Source organism: Nerophis lumbriciformis, linkage group LG03 (genome assembly GCF_033978685.3).
Source record: "Nerophis lumbriciformis linkage group LG03, RoL_Nlum_v2.1, whole genome shotgun sequence".
Lineage (NCBI taxonomy): Eukaryota > Metazoa > Chordata > Actinopteri > Syngnathiformes > Syngnathidae > Nerophis > Nerophis lumbriciformis.
In genome coordinates, this window is record NC_084550.2 from 4,297,501 (window position 1) to 4,320,249 (window position 22,749).

A 22,749-nucleotide genomic window follows, 5' to 3' on the forward strand; every position below is an offset into this window, starting at 1 on the left:
TGATGGAAACATATTTCTTCAAGTTAAGTATTTTTCATACATTTTTTAAATATCTTTTTATATCTTTTTTTTATTTTTTTTTATATCTTTTTTAAATTTCACCAGAATTTTTTATATAATTTTTATTAAGGAAAAAAAGTCCTGTTTAGGGAGAAAAAAACAGGAAAATTTTTTTTTTTTACTAGATTAGTTATATTTTATATTTAGGAAAAACACTAAATGATGAAAACATATTTCTTGAAGGTTTTTTTAAAGGAAAAATTTGCTACCAAGTGTACAAAGTATGACTTCACAGTGTGCACTATTTTTTACCGCCCAAAATTTTATTTTTCATGCATTTTTTTAATATCTTTTTAAAAATTTTACCAGACTTTTTTAAAAATATTTTTATTTAGGAAAATAGTCCTTTTTAGGGAGAAAAAAAACAGTTGATATTATAGGAGAAAATCTGTATTTTCTCTAAGAAAAAAAAAATAAAATTCACCAAATTAAAGTTATATTTTATATTTAGGAAAAACGTTGTAGCCATAGTAATCTTATGATGAAAACATATTTCTTCAAGTTTTTTTTTTTTTTAAGACAAAAATGCTACCAAGTGTACAAAGTATGACTTCACATTGTGCACTATTTTTACCCACCATAATTTGTATTTTTCATGCATATTTTAAATATCTTTTTTTAAATTTCACCAGAATTTTAAAAATATTTTTATTTAGGAAAAAAGTCCTTTTTAGGGAGAAAAAAACCCAGTTGATAGTATAGGAGAAAATATGTATTTTCTCCAAAGAAAAAAAATACTTTTTTTTTTACCAGATTAAAATTATATTTTATATTTAGGAAAAACACTAAATGATGAAAATATATTTCTTGAAGGGTTTTTTTAAGGAAAAATTTGCTACCTAGTGTACAAAGTATGACTTCACAGTGTGCACTATTTTTTACCGCCCAAAATTTTATTTTTCATAAATTTTTTTAATATCTTTTTTTTTAATTTCACCAGAATTTTTTTTAAATATTTTTATTTAGGAAAAAAGTCCTTTTTAGGGAGAAAAAAAACAGTTGATATTATAGGAGAAAGTCTGTTTTTTCTCCAAGAAAAAATAATAAAAAATTCACCAAATTAAAGTTATATTTTATATTTAGGAAAAACGTTGTAGCCATAGTAATCTTATGATGAAAACATATTTCTTAAGTTTTTTTTTAAGAAAACACTGCTACCAAGTGTACAAAGTATGACTTCACAGTATGCACTATTTTTTCACCCCCATAAATTGTATTTTTCATACATTTTTTAAATATATTTTTTAAATTTCACCAGGAAAAAAAGTCCTGTTTAGGGATAAAAAAAAAAACAGGTGATACTATAGGAGAAAATCTGTATTTTCTTTAAAAAAAAAATCACCTGTAGTCATGATAATCTAATAATGATTTTTTTTTTTTTTTCAAACTACTACCAAGTGTACAAAGTACGACTTCACAGTGTGCACTATTTTTTACCCCCCATAAATTTTATTTTTCATGCATTTGTTTAATATCTTTTTAAAAATTTTACCAGACTTTTTTTTAAATATTTTTATTTAGGAAAAAAGTCCTTTTTAGGGAGAAAAAAAAACAGTTGATATTATAGGAGAAAGTCTGTATTTTCTCTAAGAAAAAAATAAAAAAAATCACCAAATTAAAGTTATATTTTATATTTAGGAAAATGTTGTAGCCATAGTAATCTTATGATGAAAACATATTTCTTCAAGTTTGTTTTTTTTTAAGAAAACAATGCTACCAAGTGTACAAAGTATGACTTCACATTGTGCACTATTTTTACCCACCATAATTTGTATTTTTCATGCATTTTTTTAATATCTTTTTTTAAATTTCACCAGAATTTTAAAAATATTTTTATTTAGGAAAAAAGTCCTTTTTAGGGAGAAAAAAACCCAGTTGATAGTATAGGAGAAAATATGTATTTTCTCCAAAGAAAAAAAATACTTTTTTTTTACCAGATTAAAATTATATTTTATATTTAGGAAAAACACTAAATGATGAAAATATATTTCTTGAAGGTTTTTTTTAAGGAAAAATTTGCTACCAAGTGGACAAAGTATGACTTCACAGTGTGCACTATTTTTTACTGCCCAAAATTTTATTTTTCATGCATTTCTTTAATATCTTTTTTTTAAACTTCACCAGAATTTTTTTTAAATATTTTTATTTAGGAAAAAAGTCCTTTTTAGGGAGAAAAAAAAAACAGTTGATATTATAGGAGAAAGTCTGTTTTTTCTCCAAGAAAAAATAATAAAAAATTCACCAAATTAAAGTTATATTTTATATTTAGGAAAAACGTTGTAGCCATAGTAATCTTATGATGAAAACATATTTCTTCAAGTTTTTTTTTTTTTTAAGAAAAAACTGCTACCAAGTGTACAAAGTATGACTTCACAGTGTGCACTATTTTTTACCGCCCAAAATTTTATTTTTCATACATTTTTTTAATATCTTTTTTTTTAATTTCACCAGAATTTTTTTTGAATATTTTTATTTAGGAAAAAAGTCCTTTTTAGGGAGAAAAAAAAAACAGTTGATATTATAGGAGAAAGTCTGTTTTTTCTCCAAGAAAAAATAATAAAAAATTCACCAAATTAAAGTTATATTTTATATTTAGGAAAAACGCTGTAGCCATAGTAATCTTATGATGAAAACATATTTCTTCAAGGGTTTTTTTTAGGAAAAATTTGCTACAAAGTGCACAAAGTACAACTTCACAGTGTGCACTATTTATTTTTACCCCCCATAAATTGTATTTTTCATACATTTTTTAAATATCTTTTTATATCTTTTTTTTAAATTTTTTATATCTTTTTTTAAATTTCACCAGAATTTTTTATATTATTTTTATTAAGGAAAAAAGTCCTGTTTAGGGAGAAAAAAACAGGAAAAATATTTTTTTTTACTAGATTAGTTATATTTTATATTTAGGAAAAACACTAAATGCCCCATCCATCCATCCATTTTCTACCGCTTATTCTCTTTGGGGTGAAAACATATTTCTTCAAGGTTTTTTTTTTAAGGAAAAACCTGCTACCAAATGTACAAAGTACGACTTATGCACTATTTTTTACCCCCCATAAATTTTATTTTTCATGCATTTTTTTAATATCTTTTTTTAAATTTTACCACTTTTTTAAAAAAAATATTTTTATTTAGGAAAAAAGTCCTTTTTAGGGAGAAAAAAAAAACAGTTGATATTATTGGAGAAAATCTGTATTTTCTCTAAGAAAAAAAAATAAAAAATTCACCAAATTAAAGTTATATTTTATATTTAGGAAAAACGCTGTAGCCATAGTAATCTTATGATGAAAACATATTTCTTCAAGTTTTTTTTTTTTTTTTTAAGAAAAAACTGCTACCAAGTGTACAAAGTACGACTTCACAGTATACACTTGGTAGTGTGTACTATTTTTACCCCCCATAAATTGTATTTTTCATACATTTTTAAAATACCTTTTTATATCTTTTTTTTTTTTTTAATATCTTTTTTAAATTTCACCAGAATTTTTTATATAATTTTTATTAAGGAAAAAAGTCCTGTTTAGGGAGAAAAAAACAGGAAAAATATTTTTTTTACCAGATTAAAGTTATATTTTATATTTAGGAAAAACACTAAATGATGAAAACATATTTCTTCAAGGTTTTTTTTTTAAGGAAAAATCTGCTACCAAATGTACAAAGTACGACTTCACAGTGTGCACTATTTTTTACCCCCTATAAATTTTATTTTTCATGGATTTTTTTAATATCTTTTTAAAAATTTTACCAGACTTTTTTTTTTTTAAATATTTTTATTTAGGAAAAAAGTCCTTTTTAGGGAGAAAAAAAACAGTTGATATTATAGGAGAAAATCTGTATTTTCTCTAAGAAAAAAAAAAAAAATCACCAAATTAAAGTTATATTTTATATTTAGGAAAAACACTAAATGATGAAAACATATTTCTTCAAGGTTTTTTTTGTTAGTGTGTACTATTTTGACCCCCCATAAATTGTATTTTTCATACATTTTTTAAATATCTTTTTTTAAATTTTTTATTTTTTCATATCTTTTTTTAAATTTCACCAGAATTTTTTATATAATTTTTATTAAGGAAAAAAGTCCTGTTTAGGGAGAAAAAAACAGGAAAAATATTTTTTTTACCAGATTAAAGTTATATTTTATATTTAGGAAAAACACTAAATGATGAAAACATATTTCTTCAAGGTTTTTTTTAAGGAAAAAAGTCCTGTTTAGGGAGAAGAAAACAGGAAAAATATTTTTTTTTACCAGATTAAAGTTATATTTTCTATTTAGGAAAAACACTAAATGATGAAAACATATTTCTTCAAGTTTTTTTTTTTTTTTAAGAAAAAAATGCTACCAAGTGTACAAAGTACGACTTCACAGTATGCACTATTTTTTCACCCCCATAAATTGTATTTTTCATACATTTTTTAAATATATTTTTTAAATTTCACCAGGAAAAAAAAGTCCTGTTTAGGGAGAAAAAAAACAGGTGATACTATAGGAGAAAATCTGTAATTTAAATTTTTTTTTTTTTTAAATCACCTGTAGTCATGGTAATCTAATAATGATTTTTTTTTTTTTTCAAACTGCTACCAAGTGTACAAAGTACAACTTCACAGTGTGCACTATTTTTTTACCCCCCATAAATTTTATTTTTCATGCATTTTTTTAATATCTTTTTTTTAATTTTACCAGACTTTTTTTAAAAATATTTTTATTTAGGAAAAAAGTCCTTTTTAGGGAGAAAAAAAACAGTTGATATTATAGAGAAAATCTGTATTTTCTCTAAGAAAAAAAAAATTTTAAAATTATTTCTTCAAGTTTTTTTTTTTTAAGAAAAAACTGCTTCCAAGTGTACAAAGTACGACTTCACAGTATACACTTGGTAGTGTGCACTATTTTTACCCCTCATAAATTGTATTTTTCATAAAAAAAATGTGATATCTTTTTAAATCCTTTTTTTTTTTTTATTAAATTTTATATCTTTTTAAAAATTTCACCAGAATTTTTTATATATTTTTATTAAGGAAAAAAGTCCTGTTTAGGGAGAAAACAACAGGTGATACTCTAGGAGAAAATCTGTAATTTTTTCAAGAAAAAAAAAATCACCTGTTTTATTTTATATTTAGGAAAACGCTGTAGTAATAGTAATCTTATGATGAAAAGATATTTCTTCAAGTTATTTTTTTTTTTAGAATTTTTTTTTATTTTTCATGCATTTTTTTAATATCTTTTTTTAAATTTTACCAGACTTTTTTTTTTTTAATATTTTTATTTAGGAAAAAAGTCATTTTTAGGGAGAAAAAAAACAGTTGATATTATAGGAGAAAATCTGTATTTTCTCTAAGAAAAAAAAAAAAAAATTCACCAAATTAAAGTTATATTTTATATTTAGGAAAAACACTAAATGATGAAAACATATTTCTTCAAGGTTTTTTTTGTTAGTGTGTACTATTTTGACCCCCCATAAATTGTATTTTTCATACATTTTTTAAATATCTTTTTATATCTTTTTTTAAATTTTTTATATCTTTTTTTAAATTTCACCAGAATTTTTTATATTATTTTTATTAAGGAAAAAAGTCCTGTTTAGGGAGAAAAAAACAGGAAAAATATTTTTTTTTACTAGATTAGTTATATTTTATATTTAGGAAAAACACTAAATGCCCCATCCATCCATCCATTTTCTACCGCTTATTCCCTTTGGGGTGAAAACATATTTCTTCAAGGTTTTTTTTTTAAGGAAAAATCTGCTACCAAATGTACAAAGTACGACTTATGCACTATTTTTTACCCCCCATAAATTTTATTTTTCATGCATTTTTTTAATATCTTTTTTTAAATTTTACCACTTTTTTTTTTAAATATTTTTATTTAGGAAAAAAGTCCTTTTTAGGGAGAAAAAAAAAACAGTTGATATTATAGGAGAAAATCTGTATTTTCTCTAAGAAAAAAATAAATACAATTCACCAAATTAAAGTTATATTTTAAATTTAGGAAAAACACTGTAGCCATAGTAATCTTATGATGAAAACATATTTCTTCAAGTTTTTTTTTTTTTTAAGAAAACAATGCTACCAAGTGTACAAAGTATGACTTCACATTGTGCACTATTTTTACCCACCATAATTTGTATTTTTCATGCATTTTTTTAATATCTTTTTTAAAATTTCACCAGAATTTTAAAAATATTTTTATTTAGGAAAAAAGTCCTTTTTAGGGAGAAAAAAACCCAGTTGATAGTATAGAAGAAAAAAAATACTTTTTTTTACCAGATTAAAATTATATTTTATATTTAGGAAAAACACTAAATGATGAAAATATATTTCTTGAAGGTTTTTTTTAAGGAAAAATTTGCTACCAAATGTACAAAGTACGACTTCACAGTGTGCACTATTTTTTACCCCCCATAAATTTTATTTTTCATGCATTTTTTTAATATCTTTTTTTAAATTTTACCACTTTTTTTTTTTTAATATTTTTATTTAGGAAAAAAGTCCTTTTTAGGGAGAAAAAAAAAACAGTTGATATTATAGGAGAAAGTCTGTTTTTTCTCCAAGAAAAAATAATAAAAAATTCACCAAATTAAAGTTATATTTTATATTTAGGAAAAACGCTGTAGCCATAGTAATCTTATGATGAAAACATATTTCTTCAAGTTTTTATTTTTTTTAAGAAAAAACTGCTACCAAGTGTACAAAGTATGACTTCACATTGTGCACTATTTTTCACCCCCATAAATTGTATTTTTCATACATTTTTTAAATATCTTTTTTTAAATTTCACCAGAATTTTAAAAATATTTTTATTTAGGAAAAAAGTCCTTTTTAGGGAGAAAAAAAAACAGTTGATATTATAGGAGAAAATATGTATAAAAATATTTTTTTTTACCAGATTAAAATTATATTTTATATTTAGGAAAAACACTAAATGATGAAAATATATTTCTTGAAGGTTTTTTTTTAAGGAAAAATTTGCTACCTAGTGTACAAAGTATGACTTCACAGTGTGCACTATTTTTTACCGCCCAAAATTTTATTTTTCATACATTTTTTTAATATCTTTTTTTTTAATTTCACCAGAATTTTTTTTTAATATTATTATTTAGGAAAGTAAACAGTTGATATTATAGGAGAAAATCTGTTTTTTCTCCAAGAAAAAATAATAAAAAATTCACCAAATTAAAGTTATATTTTATATTTAGGAAAAACGCTGTAGCCATAGTAATCTTATGATGAAAACATATTTCTTCAAGTTTTGTTTTTTTTAAGACAAAAATGCTACCAAGTGTACAAAGTACGACTTCACAGTATGCACTGTTTTTTCACCCCCATAAATTGTATTTTTCATACATTTTTTAAATATATTTTTTAAATTTCACCAGGAAAAAAAGTCCTGTTTAGGGAGAAAAAAAGTCCTGTTTAGGGAGAAAAAAACATTTTATTTTCTTAAAAAAAAAAAAGTCATGGTAATCTAATAATGATTTTTTTTTTTTTAAACTGCTACCAAGTGTACAAAGTACAACTTCACAGTGTGCACTTGGTAGTGTGCACTGGGTCGTGCACCATTTTCCTTTTTTTGTCCTGGTTAAAAATACATTAAATACATTTTTTTCCCCTGAGACACACCAGAATAAAACGTTTTAAATACCACATTTGCTCGGAAAAGTGTGTTTAATTTTGGGAAGCAGTACAACTTCCTGGTTGGTAAAAGCCACTTTGTTGTTGTTGTCAAACCCCGACTGACCTCATTAAATTGTTGACTGGAGAGTCTCTAATCAGGTGGTCCTGTGTCCTCCTCCAGAGCTCCATGAACAGGATGGCGGTGCAGGCGCTGGAGAAGATGGACACGCACAAGTTCAAGGCCAAAGGCAAAGGCCAACGCGAGAGCAGCTGTGGGCCGACCGACTCGCTGAGCAGCAGCTCCACGTCCGACTGCGCCATCTGTCTGGAAAAGTACATTGATGGCGAGGTAATGCAAATATTTATTTTCACACAAAATCTAGGACATTTTTGTAAAAAAATACTTTTTGTTAGGGTGAGGGGAAATTCATGTATCCATTATTTTTATTTGACAAAAAATAGGACTTTTTATCTCTCCAAAACATAGCAAATCGCCTTGGAAAAAATATGTTGATAAAAAAAAAAAAGTACCACAAAGACTAAATGTAAAAAAATAAAAATTATTTGTGGAAAAAAAAAAGACTTTTCCCCCAAAACATCCTCATTTTTCTTCTAGAAAACACACATTGCTTTTATGAATAATCTCCAAAAAATAATGCGTATTTCTACTTTTGAATTATGTTTTTTCAAGAAAAAAAATGTTTTAATCTCTCTAAAACATAGCAAATCGTCTTGGAAAAAATATGTTGATAAAAAAAAAAAAAAAGTACCACAAAGACTAAATGTAAAAAAATAAAAATTATTTGTGGAAAAAAAAAAGACTTTTCCCCCAAAACATCCTCATTTTTCTTCTAGAAAACACACATTGCTTTTATGAATAATCTCCAAAAAATAATGCGTATTTCTACTTTTGAATTATGTTTTTTCAAGAAAAAAAATGTTTTTATCTCTCTAAAACATAGCAAATCGTCTTGGAAAAAATATGTTGATAAAAAAAAAAAAAAAGTACCACAAAGACTAAATGTAAAAAAATAAAAATTATTTGTGGAAAAAAAAAAGACTTTTCCCCCAAAACATCCTCATTTTTCTTCTAGAAAACACACATTGCTTTTATGAATAATCTCCAAAAAATAATGCGTATTTCTACTTTTGAATTATGTTTTTTCAAGAAAAAAAATGTTTTTATCTCTCTAAAACATAGCAAATCGTCTTGGAAAAAATATGTTGATAAAAAAAAAAAAAAAGTACCACAAAGACTAAATGTAAAAAAATAAAAATTATTTGTGGAAAAAAAAAAGACTTTTCCCCCAAAACATCCTCATTTTTCTTCTAGAAAACACACATTGCTTTTATGAATAATCTCCAAAAAATAATGCGTCTTTCTACTTTTTAATTATGTTTTTTCAAGAAAAAAAATGTTTTAATCTCTCTAAAACATAGCAAATCGCCTTGGAAAAAATATGTTGATAAAAAAAAAAAAAGTACCACAAAGAGTAAATGTAAAAAAATAAAAATTATTTGTGGAAAAAAAATGACTTTTCCCCCAAAACATCCTCATTTTTCTTCTAGAAAACACACATTGCTTTTAAGAATAATCTCCAAAAAATAATGCGTATTTCTACTTTTGAATTATGTTTTTTCAAGAAAAAAAATGTTTTTATCTCTCTAAAACATAGCAAATCGCCTTGGAAAAAATATGTTGATTAAAAAAAAAAGTACCACAAAGAGTAAATGTAAAAAAATAAAAATTATTTGTGGAAAAAAATGACTTTCCCCCAAAAACATCCTCATTTTTCTTCTAGAAAACACACATTGCTTTTAAGAATAATCTCCAAAAAAGAATGCGTATTTCTACTTTTGAATTATGTTTTTTCAAGAAAAAAAATGTTTTTATCTCTCTAAAACATAGCAAATCGCCTTGTAAAAAATATGATTATAAAAAAAAAAAAGTACCACAAAGACTAAATGTAAAAAAATAAAAATTATTTGTGAAAAAAAAGACGTTTCCCCCAAAACATCCTCATTTTTCTTCTAGAAAACACACATTGCTTTTATGAATAATCTCCAAAAAATAATGCGTATTTCTACTTTTGAATTTTGTTTTTTCAAGAAAAAAAATGTTGTCTGTCTATCTGTGTTGGCCCTGCGATGAGGTGGCGACTTGTCCAGGGTGTACCCCGCCTTCCGCCCGAATGCAGCTGAGATAGGCTCCAGCGACCCCAAAAGGGACAAGCAGTAGAAAATGTATCTATGTATGTATATATATATATATATACACATATATATATGTATATAATACATATATACATACATATGTGTATATATATATATACATACATACATATATATATGTATGATGTATGTATACATACATATATATGTATATATATATATATCCATATATATATACATACACACATATATATACTTATATACATACATACATATATGTATATATACATACATCCATATATATACATATATATATGTATATATGTAAATATGTATATATATATATATATATATGTACCGTATTTTCCGCACCATAAGGCGCCCTGGGTTATAAGCCGCGCCTTCAATGAACGGCATATTTCAAAACTTTGTCCACCTATAAGCCGCCCCGTGTTATAAGCCGCATCTAACTGCGCTAAAGGAATGTCAAAAAAACAGTCAGATAGGTCAGTCAAACTTTAATAATATATTAAAAACCAGCGTGATGTGGGCGCGCATGGAGTCGTATATCAACATGGACGGAGCTGCGTGAAAAAAGCCACCCGGCCTCTTCGCGTAAACTTACCTTAACCACTCGCTCATCTTTTCTTCATCCATCCCTTCGAGTTAGCTTTTATGATGACGCCGGCTGGAAAGGTCTCTTTTGGCAAGGTCTTCCTTTTGAATATCACCATGGGTGGAAGTTTCTGGCCATTAGCATGGCAAGCTAGAACCACAGTGAAGGATGACTTCTCATTCCCTGTGGTGCGAATATTCACCGTACGTGCTCCCGTTGTATCCACAGTGCGGTTCACAGGAATATCAAAAGTCAGTGGAACCTCGTCCATGTTGATAATGTTCTCTGGCCGGATCTTTTTTTCAACTATCTTGTTTTTACAATATGCACGGAAAGTAGCCAGCTTTTCTTGAAAGTCTTTAGGCAGTTGCTGTGAAATAGTAGTCCGTGTGCGGATGGAGAGATTGCGTCTTTTCATGAACCGGATCCCTGTCGCTTAGTAGGAGCCATTTTGTGGTCTTTACAGATGTAAACACACAAAGGAAATGAAACGTACGGTAATATCCGCGCGCTTCTTCTTCTTCTACGCGGGCGGGTGGTTGCTTACAGTAGAAGAAGAAGCGCTTCCTGTTCTATGGGGGCGGGTGCTTACCTTGGCGGTTGCTTGTGTAGAAGAAGAAGCACTTCCTCTTCTACGGGGAAAAAAGATGGCGGCTGTTTACCGTAGTTGCGAGACCGAAACTTTATGAAAATGAATCTTAATATTAATCCATATATAAAGCGCACCGGGTTATAAGGCGCACTGTCAGCTTTTGAGAAAATTTGTGGTTTTTAGGTGCGCCTTATAGTGCGGAAAATACGGTATGTATATATACACATATGTATATATGTATGTATGTATATATATACACATATGTATATATATATATATATATATATATATGTATATATATATGTATGTTAGAATAAAGTCTTGATTCCACCAGAATAAAGTTTTTTTTTTGACCAATTTTTTTTTTTTGACAAAAATTTAAAAAGAAAATACCAAATTGGCTTTTTAATGGTAAAATATGAGCATTTTTCTTCTTTTTTAAACAAATAAAACAACCCCCCAAGTTTTCTTCTTCTTCTAATATACAAAGAAAAAAGTTGTGTTCGTGTGTGTGTGTGTGTGTGTGTGTGTGTGTGTGGCCTGGAAGTAGGAGACAAGTGTGTGTTTAATGGCAGCACACAAACATCAGCATGAACTTTGTGAAGCAGCAACAAAAGGAGGGAAGTTCCCCTGATGTGCGCCGAGACTTTGCATCTTCACTCCTGTTGTTTGGGGGGGTCCCTTTCAGTGCACACCTGGACACATAACGCTGCCCACAATGACATCCCAGGCTCACGCTTCCTGTTTTCCCAGCATGCCTCAAAGCGGCTCACTTTACTCCCACCCCCCTTAAAAAGGACTCTTCTTAGTCAGGAGGTCAAAAGACACAATTAAGTGTTGCACACAGGAAGTGTGCTCATAGCAAAGCCAAGTCAAGGCATTTGCTGCCGCCTTGTGGACAATAAAGAGTGTTAACATCTTTGTTGTCCTGCTTGCAGGAGCTGCGGGTCATCCCCTGTGCTCACAGGTTCCATAAGAAATGTGTGGACCCTTGGCTGCTGCAGCACCACACCTGTCCCCACTGCAGGCACAACATCATCGGTGAGGCCCTCAACTACTTTACTGTGCAACATGACCGGGGAAAATGCTTATTTTTTTAATACGTTTAACACTATGATTTTATAGCAGATCACTTTTAGTTGCTTTTGTTTTTAATACATTTATATCACAATCCTAAATAATATTTTTCAATGTTATAAAAATACCACAAAATTCATGGGGGTTTTTTTTCTATTTTTGAAAAGTCATATTTTCTCAACACCATTATGGCACAATCACAAGAAAAACAGTATTTATTTTCTGAGGAAAAAAGTAATTTGAGAAAATATTGTACAATATTTTTTCAAAAAAGTTATGCAGTTTTATGGTTTTCTCAAGCATGTTATTTTATTTCCATGAAGAAAAAAAAGTTGTAGTAACGTTCTATTAGTACAAGAAAAACACAATAAAAATTAATAATAAAAAAATTGCCTTTTTTGGGGGGGGAGAAAATAAATATTTCAAAAACAAAATAAAACTTTTGCAGAAAGGAAGAAAAGTTTTTTTTAAGGAAAAAGTGTACAAAGTACGACTTCACAGTGTGCACTATTTTTTTTACCCCCCATAAATTATATTTTTCATACATTTTTTAAATATATATTTTTTTAAATTTCACAATAATTTTTTTATATTTTTATTAAGGAAAAAAGTCCTGTTTAGGGAGAAAAAAACAGGAAAAATATATTTTTTTTACTAGATTAGTTATATTTTATATTTAGGAAAAACACTAAATGATGAAAACATATTTCTTCAAGGTTTTTTTTTAAGGAAAAATCTGCTACCAAGTGTACAAAGTACGACTTCACAGTGTGCACTATTTTTTTTTACCCCCCATAAATTATATTTTTCATACATTTTTTAAATATATATTTTTTTAAATTTCACAAGAATTTTTTTATATTTTTATTAAGGAAAAAAGTCCTGTTTAGGGAGAAAAAAACACGAAAAATATATTTTTTTTTACTAGATTAGTTATATTTTATATTTAGGAAAAACACTAAATGATGAAAACATATTTCTTCAAGGTTTTTTTTTAAGGAAAAGTCTGCTACCAAATGTACAAAGTACGGCTTCACAGTGTGCACTTTTTTTCACCCCCCATAAATTTTATTTTTCATGCATTTTTTTAATATCTATTTTTAAATTTTACCAGATTTTTTATTTTTTATTTTTTTATTTAGGAAAAAAGTCCTTTTTAGGGAGAAAAAAAACAGTTGATATTATAGGAGAAAATCTGTAATTTCTTAAAAAAAAAAAAAAAAAATCACCTGTAGTCATGGTAATCTAATAATGATTTTTTTTTTTTTTCAAACTGCTACCAAGTGTACAAAGTACAACTTCACAGTGTGCACTATTTTTTTTACCCCCCATAAATGATATTTTTCATACATTTTTTAAATATATATTTTTTTAAATTTCACAATTATTTTTTTATATTTTTATTAAGGAAAAAAGTCCTGTTTAGGGAGAAAAAAACAGGAAAAATATTTTTTTTTTTACTAGATTAGTTATATTTTATATTTAGGAAAAACACTAAATGATGAAAACATATTTCTTCAAGGTTTTTTTTTTTAAGTAAAAATCTGCTACCAAATGTACAAAGTACGACTTCACAGTGTGCACTATTTTTTACCCCCCATAAATTTTATTTTTCATGCATTTTTTTAATATCTTTTTTAAAATTTTACCAGACTTTTTTTTTTTAATATTTTTATTTAGGAAAAAAGTCCTTTTTAGGGAGAAAAAAAACAGTTGATATTATAGGAGAAAATCTGTAATTTCTTTAAAAAAAAAAAAAAAAATCACCTGTAGTCATGGTAATCTAATAATGATTTTTTTTTTTTTTCAAACTGCTACCAAGTGTACAAAGTACGACTTCACAGTGTGCACTATTTTTTTTACCCCCCATAAATTATATTTTTCATACATTTTTTAAATATATATTTTTTTAAATTTCACAAGAATTTTTTAATATTTTTATTAAGGAAAAAAAGTCCTGTTTAGGGAGAACAAAAACGGGTGATTTTATTGGAGGAAATCTGTATTTTCTTCAAGGAAAAAAAATTAAAATTTCACCAAATTAAAGTTATATTTTATATTTAGGAAAAACACTGTAGCCATAGTAATCTTATGATGAAAACATATTTCTTTAAGTTTTTTTTTCTCGTTTTTTTTTTCTAAATAAACATCTGCTACCAAGTGCATATTTTTAATACATTTAATACTATGATTTTATCGCAGATCAGTTTTAGTTGCTTTTGTTTTTAATACATTTATATTACAATCCTAAATAATATTTTTCAATAATATGTTTTAAAAATACCACAAAATTCATGTTTTTTTTTTCTATTTTTGAAAAGTCATATTTTCTCAACACCATTATGGCACAATTACAAGAAAAACAGTATTTATTTTCTGAGGAAAAATGAATTTGAAGGAAAAAAGTAATATATATAATACAATATTTTTCAACAAAGGTATGCAGTTACAGGGTTTTCTCAAGCATGTTATTTTATTTCCATGAAAAAAAAAAGTTGTAGTAATGTTCTATTAGTACAAGAAAAACACAATAAAAATGAATAATAAAAAAATTGCCTTTTTTGGGGGGGAGAAAATAAATATTTCAAAAACAAAATAAAACTTTTGCAGAAAGGAAGAAAAGTTTTTTTTAAGGAAAAATCTGCTAACAAGTGTACAAAGTACGACTTCACAGTGTGCACTATTTTTTTACCCCCCATAAATGATATTTTTCATACATTTTTTAAATATATATTTTTTTAAATTTCACAAGAATTTTTTTATATTTTTATTAAGGAAAAAAGTCCTGTTTAGGGAGAAAAAAACAGGAAAAATATATTTTTTTTACTAGATTAGTTATATTTTATATTTAGGAAAAACACTAAATGATGAAAACATATTTCTTCAAGGTTTTTTTTTTTTAAGGAAAAATCTGCTACCAAATGTACAAAGTACGACTTCACAGAGTGCATTATTTTTTACCCCCCATACATTTTATTTTTCATGCATTTTTTTAATATCTTTTTTAAAATTTTACCAGACTTTTTTTTTAAAATATTTTTATTTAGGAAAAAAGTCCTTTTTAGAGAGAAAAAAAACAGTTGATATTATAGGAGAAAATCTGTAATTTCTTAAAAAAGAAAAAAAAATTACCTGTAGTCATGGTAATCTAATAATGATTTTTTTTTTTTTCAAACTGCTACCAAGTGTACAAAGTACAACTTCACAGTGTGCACTATTTTTTTACCCCCCATAAATTATATTTTTCATACATTTTTTAAATATATATTTTTTTAAATTTCACATGAATTTTTTTTATATTTTATTATGTTATTTTATTTCCATGAAGAAAAAAGTACAAGAAAAACACAATAAAATTAATGAAAATTTGCCTTTTTTTGGAGGGGGGGGGTGCAGAAAATAAATATTTCAAAAACAAAATAAAACTTCACAGTGTGCACTATTTTTTTACCCCCCATAAATTATATTTTTTAAATATATTCTTTTAAATTTCACGAGAATTTTTTTATATTTTTATTAAGGAAAAAAGTCCTGTTTAGGGAGAACAAAATTGGGTGATTTTATTGGAGGCAGAAAATAAATATTTCAAAAATAAAACTTTTGCAGAAAGGAAGAAAAGTTTTTGTTAAGAAAATGTTTTTAATATTCTGGGGGCAAAAAATAGAAAATAGTTGTGATAGTACTACAGTTTTCCAATTTCTCCTTTTATTTACAGGAAAACTGTACTTTAGGGATCAAGTGGTATATTAAGGGGAAAAAAGTGTAAAAAAAAGTCTAATCTTGATAAATAAATAAAATATTCTCTATGGAAAAAAAAAATCTTCCAAAAAAGAAATATTACAAGAAGAATAAAAATAAAACAATTGGAGAAAGGTTCTGATTTTTAGAGGAATACAAAAAAGTTTTTGAAAGTGTAAAAATGTAAAAAAAATAATAAAGTGTGTAAATTTGCTTCTGTTCTTCTCACAGAGCAAAAGAAGGGAAATTCCGGCCCCTTCTGCATGGACGCGGGTAACCCAGTCCACGGGCGCCAGCAAAGGGTGGTCCTGCCAGTCCACTATCCCGGTAGGGTCCACCGCGCCGGCCAGGTGACCGCCTACCCGACGAGGACCAGCATGGACCCCCACGGCAACGCCGTCACGGTACTCACGGTGGACCAGCACCCGGACCCTCAGGGCCTGTACCCGCCCCAGTCGGCGTCTTCCTTCCTGCGGAGCTACCACCCCGCGCTCCACATGGACCACCACTGCGGACTGGAGCACCGGGGGGGGCCCCCCGCCTACCAAGCCCCGCCGCACCACGCCGCCATCAAACGGCCAAAGTTTGCCGGCCGCAACTTCTCGCGGGCGGCGTGCTTCTCGCAGTACGAGACAATGTACCAGCACTACTACTTTCAGGGCTTGACTTTCCCCCAGCAGCCCGAGGGCGGCGCGGCGCCGGCGGCTGGTCCGGGCGGGGCTCACAAGGGCCACCACGGCAGGGCCTTCCAGCAGGGACTGTTGTACCCCACCGTGGTGCACGTGGCGCCGGCCGGGGAGGGCGGGAGCGCGTCTGGCCTGAGCTGCTACCACGGCCACCGCTCGGTGTGCAGCGGCTACCTGGGCGACTGCCCGGGCAGCGACAGCAGCAGCAGCAGCTCAGGCCAGTGCCACTGCTCCTCCAGCGACTCCATGTTGGACTGCACTGAGGTCAGCAATCAGGGAGTTTACGGCAGCTGCTCCACCTTCCGCAGCTCGCTGAGCAGCGACTACGACCCGTACGTCTACCGGAGCAAGAGCCCTTACAGGGGCTCCACGGGGGAGGTGGCCCCTTCAGCGGTCCCCTCCGAGGAGTCATCCGGACACGACTGCCTCCAGCTCCCCGCGGGGGACCACCTCTCCAACTGCAGCAGTCGATCGTCACTGGAACCCAGGGAGAACAGCAGCACTTGTGCTACCTCAGGCGCCGCTTCGGAGGCCGGCGGGACGGACCGCCGGGCGAAGCCGGCCCACGGGGACGCGGCGGAGCCGCCAGCGGCCGAGGCGCTTCCTCACAACGCGGACCAAGCGGGACGCTGTCGCAGGGGGATTGACTTTCATAGCTCCGCCTCCAAGAACTACTTTACATCCGAGCACTCGTGCGCCCCCTCAGAGCCCATAAGCTACGACGGACTGCCCCGCTGTTTTTACAAAGAGATGAAGGTCCACAGGGGGCGCTACGCGGAGGACTACGCCGTCACCGTACAGTACGCCGACTCCGAGGCGAGCTCGGCTCAGGTCCGCTGCGAACTCAACCAGAGAATACCCATAATACCCGAGGACACCGACTGCGAAATGGGCGAGGAGACGCATCGCAGCGGCTTGTTGCCGGAGACGGAAGCGCACGCCGAGCCCGGCGAGGACTTCTTCGCCTCGTCGCAGTCGAGCAGGCAGGCGGAGGAGACCAGAGCGTTGTTTCGCCCGCAACTCTCCAGTACTGAGGGCGGGGTCGGCGTTTAAAAAGCGCAGCAGTCATTCAAACCTTCAGTTGCCTTTTGCTCTCTTGAATGTTGTCACCACAGGAATGTGTCGCCGCTCGCCCTCATTCCTGTGGCCGCACACGCCGCTCTTTCAATTAGGAACCAGCAGGCGCCACTTTTCTTAATCGGCGCAGGATCACTCACTGCCTATAACGCCTGGCCCTAGATGGTACCGCCATGGCAGGGAACCTTTCTCAAGACCCTCAAACGGGTCCTTGCCACCAAGCGCTATTGTTCTGTTCAATTACGACGCATTCTTCCCCTTTTTTTTTCATTTCTCTGCTTGTCGCGGTGGTACTTCGCTACGTTAGCGTCATCACAAGTTGTTCACCAACTGCACGGCAAACGTAAGAAGTCAGACGTTAGGATGTTAGGTTTTTTTTTTTGCCAAAGGCGGACGAGTTTCAAACATCGGTACGATACAGGCGGCGCTCGCTTCACAGTTTCTTTTTAGATGCGTAGTGAAGCCTGATTTCCCCCTGGAAATTGAAATTCCGACTTAAACTGTCGGACAGGTAGCCCCCCCCGGCAAGCTTAAATTCCAACTTAAACTGGCCGACATTTGGCTTTATTTTAAGAAGTGTAGCAAAGCCTAATTTTCCCCAGGAAGGGAACATTTTTCACATAAATAGTCCTACAGCTGGCTTTATTTTAAGATGCGTAGCAAAGCTATTCCCCCCCCCCCCAGAAAGTTATACTACGACTTGAACTGTTTGACATTTGGCTTTATTTTAAGAATTATAGTGAAGCCTAATTTCCCAACGGTAAATTAAACTCCAACTTGAACCGTTCCGCGGCTGGCTTTATTTTAAAATGCGTAGCGAAGCCTGATTTCCGGGTTTTGACATGAACTGTCCGCAACAGTTTTATTTTAAGGTGTGTGTATATGTAATATATGTAATATATATATATATATTATATACATATAAAATATATATATATATATATATATATATATATATATATATATATATATATATACATATAAAATATATATATATATATTATATACATATAAAATATATACATATTATATACATATAAAATATATATATATATATATATATATATTATATACATATAAAATATATATATATATATTATATACATATAAAATATATACATATAAAATATATATATATATATATATATATACATATAAAATATATATATATTATATACATATAAAAATATACATATTATATACATATAAAATATATATATATATATATATATATATATATATATATATATTATATACATATAAAATATATATATATATATATTATATACATATAAAATATATACATATAAAATATATATATATATATATATATATATATGTATATTATATACATATTAAATATATATATATGTATATTATATACATATAAAATATATATATATACTATATACATATAAAATATATATATTATATACATATAAAATATATATATGTATATTATATACATATAAAATATATACATATTATATACATATAAAATATATACATATAAAATATATATATATATATATGTATATTATATACATATAAAATATATATATGTATATTATATACATATAAAATATATATATACTATATACATATAAAATATATATATTATATACATATAAAATATATATATGTATATTATATACATATAAAATATATACATATTATATACATATAAAATATATATATATATATATATTATATACATATAAAATACATACATATAAAATATATATATATATTATATACATATAAAATATATACATATAAAATATATATATATATATGTATATTATATACATATAAAATATATATATGTATATTATATACATATAAAATATATATATTTATCATTTATTATATACTATATACATATAAAATATATATATGTATATTATATACATATAAAATATTTTATATATATATATATATATATATACATACACACAACATTGTGAAGTTAAAAAACCTCATTACTTCCACTCTGACCCGCCCCTTTCCCGTGTGCACGCCTACCACTTGACGGAAAAAAGCTTTATCAAATTAAAAAAAAAATCAGGCTTCGCTACACACCTTAAAATAAAACTGTTGCGGACAGTTCATATCAAAATTAAACAGGAAATCATATATATATATATATATATATAAAATATTGTAACTACTTTGAATGGAATCAAACTGAAGGGAACCGTAGCGCTTGGTTGGCTCGTATGTCACAAAAGTCTTTGTTTGAAGTAAAGCATTTAGTTGTCCTGGGCCTTCCAGGACGAGTAGGCCATTTGTAGCACAACAGAGCGACTCCTGGTTCGGAACCTCCCGCACTCGAGCAACTGGATGCAGTTATTTGGACGCGGCGCTTCTAAAGTCTATTTCCACTGATGTCCTCCATGCTAATTGAAAGACTGTGGTGGTCCTAGCATGTAGCAAACAAAAAAAGGCCAAAGGAAAGTAGCTGATGACTTCTGCGTCAAAAGGGTTCCTTATTGTACTGTGACTTTTTATTTTTTATTTTTTAAACAATGCAGTTGTAACATAGCACCATTTAAATCACAACGTGCCCCCCCCCCCTTACACACACACCAATGCTTTGTTTGTCCTGCAGACTGTCCTGATACTGTTTCTATGAAATATACACACATTGTCTACATAGGACCACCTTATCCCCAAATAATTTATAGCCTTTCATCTAACCTTGCCTTTTGCATAGAGATATGTACCATAACTTCTTTTTTTTTTGGAGGGCAAGGGTTCTTGTGTCACTATTTAATTCTTCTGTTTGTTTGTAGCACTTAAGAATAAAAAGTATGTACAAATGTTTTTTTATTTTTAAAAAAAAAAGGATATAATTATTTTCTGTCACTACCATTACAAAAATGTTTTAAAGGAAAGGCTTAGAGATCAATATGTGTATATTTCTGTGCCTGTACAGCAACACATTTCATGAATGGAAATATGTTCTCTGAATATTTATTTACTAATATATTTATCTTGAAGCCATGTCTTATGTTCAGAGTTTATCAACACGCAGACAGAATCACTTCCATGAGACCTTGTACATACGTGGTAATTGCACACGAGACGATTCAATCTTCTGACCAAAAAAAAAAAAAACGATTTTAAAAACTTTAGTACCATACAGTTTTGTAATTAAAAAGTGTACAAAGATGTGTAAAAAAAAAAAAAATACAGTTTTATTCAAGTAACCCCTGCTTGGTTTTGTGTCCTCTCTTTCATTGTTAGTCAAGGTGCTGTTATTATTATTATTATTACGGGCCTGCTTGTGAAAGATTCACTGACATGTCGGGAAAAATCTGCATTTTCATTGAAATTTGTAAGTGCACGGAAAATACCGGATAGATAATTATGAAGAAGATATGAAGAATTATTAAAAATAGCTCCAATACCGTATTTTTCGGAGTATAAGTCGCTCCGGAGTATAAGTCGCACCGGCCCGAAAATGCCTAATAAAGAAGGAAAAAAAGATATAAGTCGCACCGGAGTATAAGTCGCATTTTTTGAGGAAATTCATTTGATAAAAGCCAACAGCAAGAATAGACATTTGCAAGGCAATTTAAAATAAATCAAGAATAGTGAACAACAGGCTGAATAAGGGTGGCTGGGGGCGTGGTTAAGAGGGGAGGACTATATTGACAGCTAGAATTCACCAAGTCAAGTATTTCATACATATATATATATATATATATATATATATATATATATATATATACATATATACATATATATATATATATATATATATATACACACACATATATATATATATATATATATATATACACACATATATATATATATATATATATATATACACATATATATATATATACACACATATACATATATATATATATATATACACACATATATATATATATATATATATATATATATATACACACATATATATATATATATATATATATATATATATATATATATATATATATATACATACATACATACATATATATATATATATATATATATATATATACATATATATCTACATATATATATATATACATATACATATGTATATACATATATATATATATATACATATATATATATATATGTATATACATATAAATATATATATATATCCTGAAAATATGCAAACAAAACTGTGTTTAGATAATTGATACTTCAAACTTGCATAAATAAATCTTAATGAATATAACATTGCTTGGCTTCTGAGAGTTTCAAAATGTAATGAATAAAATGCTAAAGTTGTTGATAAACAAGCAATTATTTTAATAATTAAATATGGTCATTTTAAATGAATTATTATGATCATTTAAAATCAATTATTTCAAATATGTTTATTTTAATGTATAATTCTATGGCTGGATGTAATAAGGAGTCACAAAAAAATACAAATAAAAATACAATTAATTTTGATGTTTTTAGCAAAATATAGTAAAAATGTATTTAGTTTAATTTTATTTTTTTAATTAATAAATATATTTATTTTTAGGTAAGATAAACATAATAATACAATTTATCTCTAGTCTGGATGATTTAGTTCTTGTCACCCTGTTGTCCTCCCGTCATGAAAAAAGGCTGTCCTCACTCAGGTCCGCATGGAGCTGGAGGGGGCGTGGCTTCCAGTTCCGGCTGAAAATCGGGAGAATATTTGTCCCGGGAGGTTTTCGGGAGAGGCGCTGAATTTCGGGAGTCTCCCGGGAAATTCGGGAGGGTTGGCAAGTATGACTTTAGCTCTGGTTCAAAGTTTAAAGCCCTCCTGCGTCAATGGACTCATTTCCTGAGTTTCTAAACGATAACAAAAACGTCAAAAAGCTTGTTTTTATTTGAAAAAAACTCATAAGATCTCACCACTGTGGTGTTGACCATACCCACCCACCTTTTGTTTACAATCAAGAAGTCTAGCTTGCCATTAGCACATCCTCCTACGGTGTGTAGTGTAGCATGTTTGGTTAGCCCTCGTCCTCCAGTGATAATGCTACTTGTAAAAACAAGTTTATTTACCACCTTGGGAGGCGAGGATTACTGACTTAGAAGAGTTTTGCACTGCGCCCTCCACAGGGCTATATCCTTAGCGAGAATGCGCAATTGTGTTCTCTTGCCGC

At 29.5% G+C, this 22,749-nt stretch overlaps 1 protein-coding gene across 1 annotated transcript in view; it reads left to right on the plus strand.

Annotated features, from left to right (window-relative positions):
* Positions 1–18,139, plus strand: part of znrf3 (zinc and ring finger 3) — a 233,203-nt gene extending 215,064 nt beyond the window's left edge. Inside the window, exons 6-8 of the mRNA XM_061932186.1 lie at positions 7,853–8,020; positions 11,990–12,092; positions 16,098–18,139. Of these exons, the coding sequence (XP_061788170.1) occupies positions 7,853–8,020; positions 11,990–12,092; positions 16,098–17,605 (1,779 nt within the window). The 3' untranslated portion in view covers positions 17,606–18,139. The remainder of the gene's footprint in view (positions 1–7,852; positions 8,021–11,989; positions 12,093–16,097) is intronic.
* Positions 18,140–22,749: the final 4,610 nt, after the last annotated feature.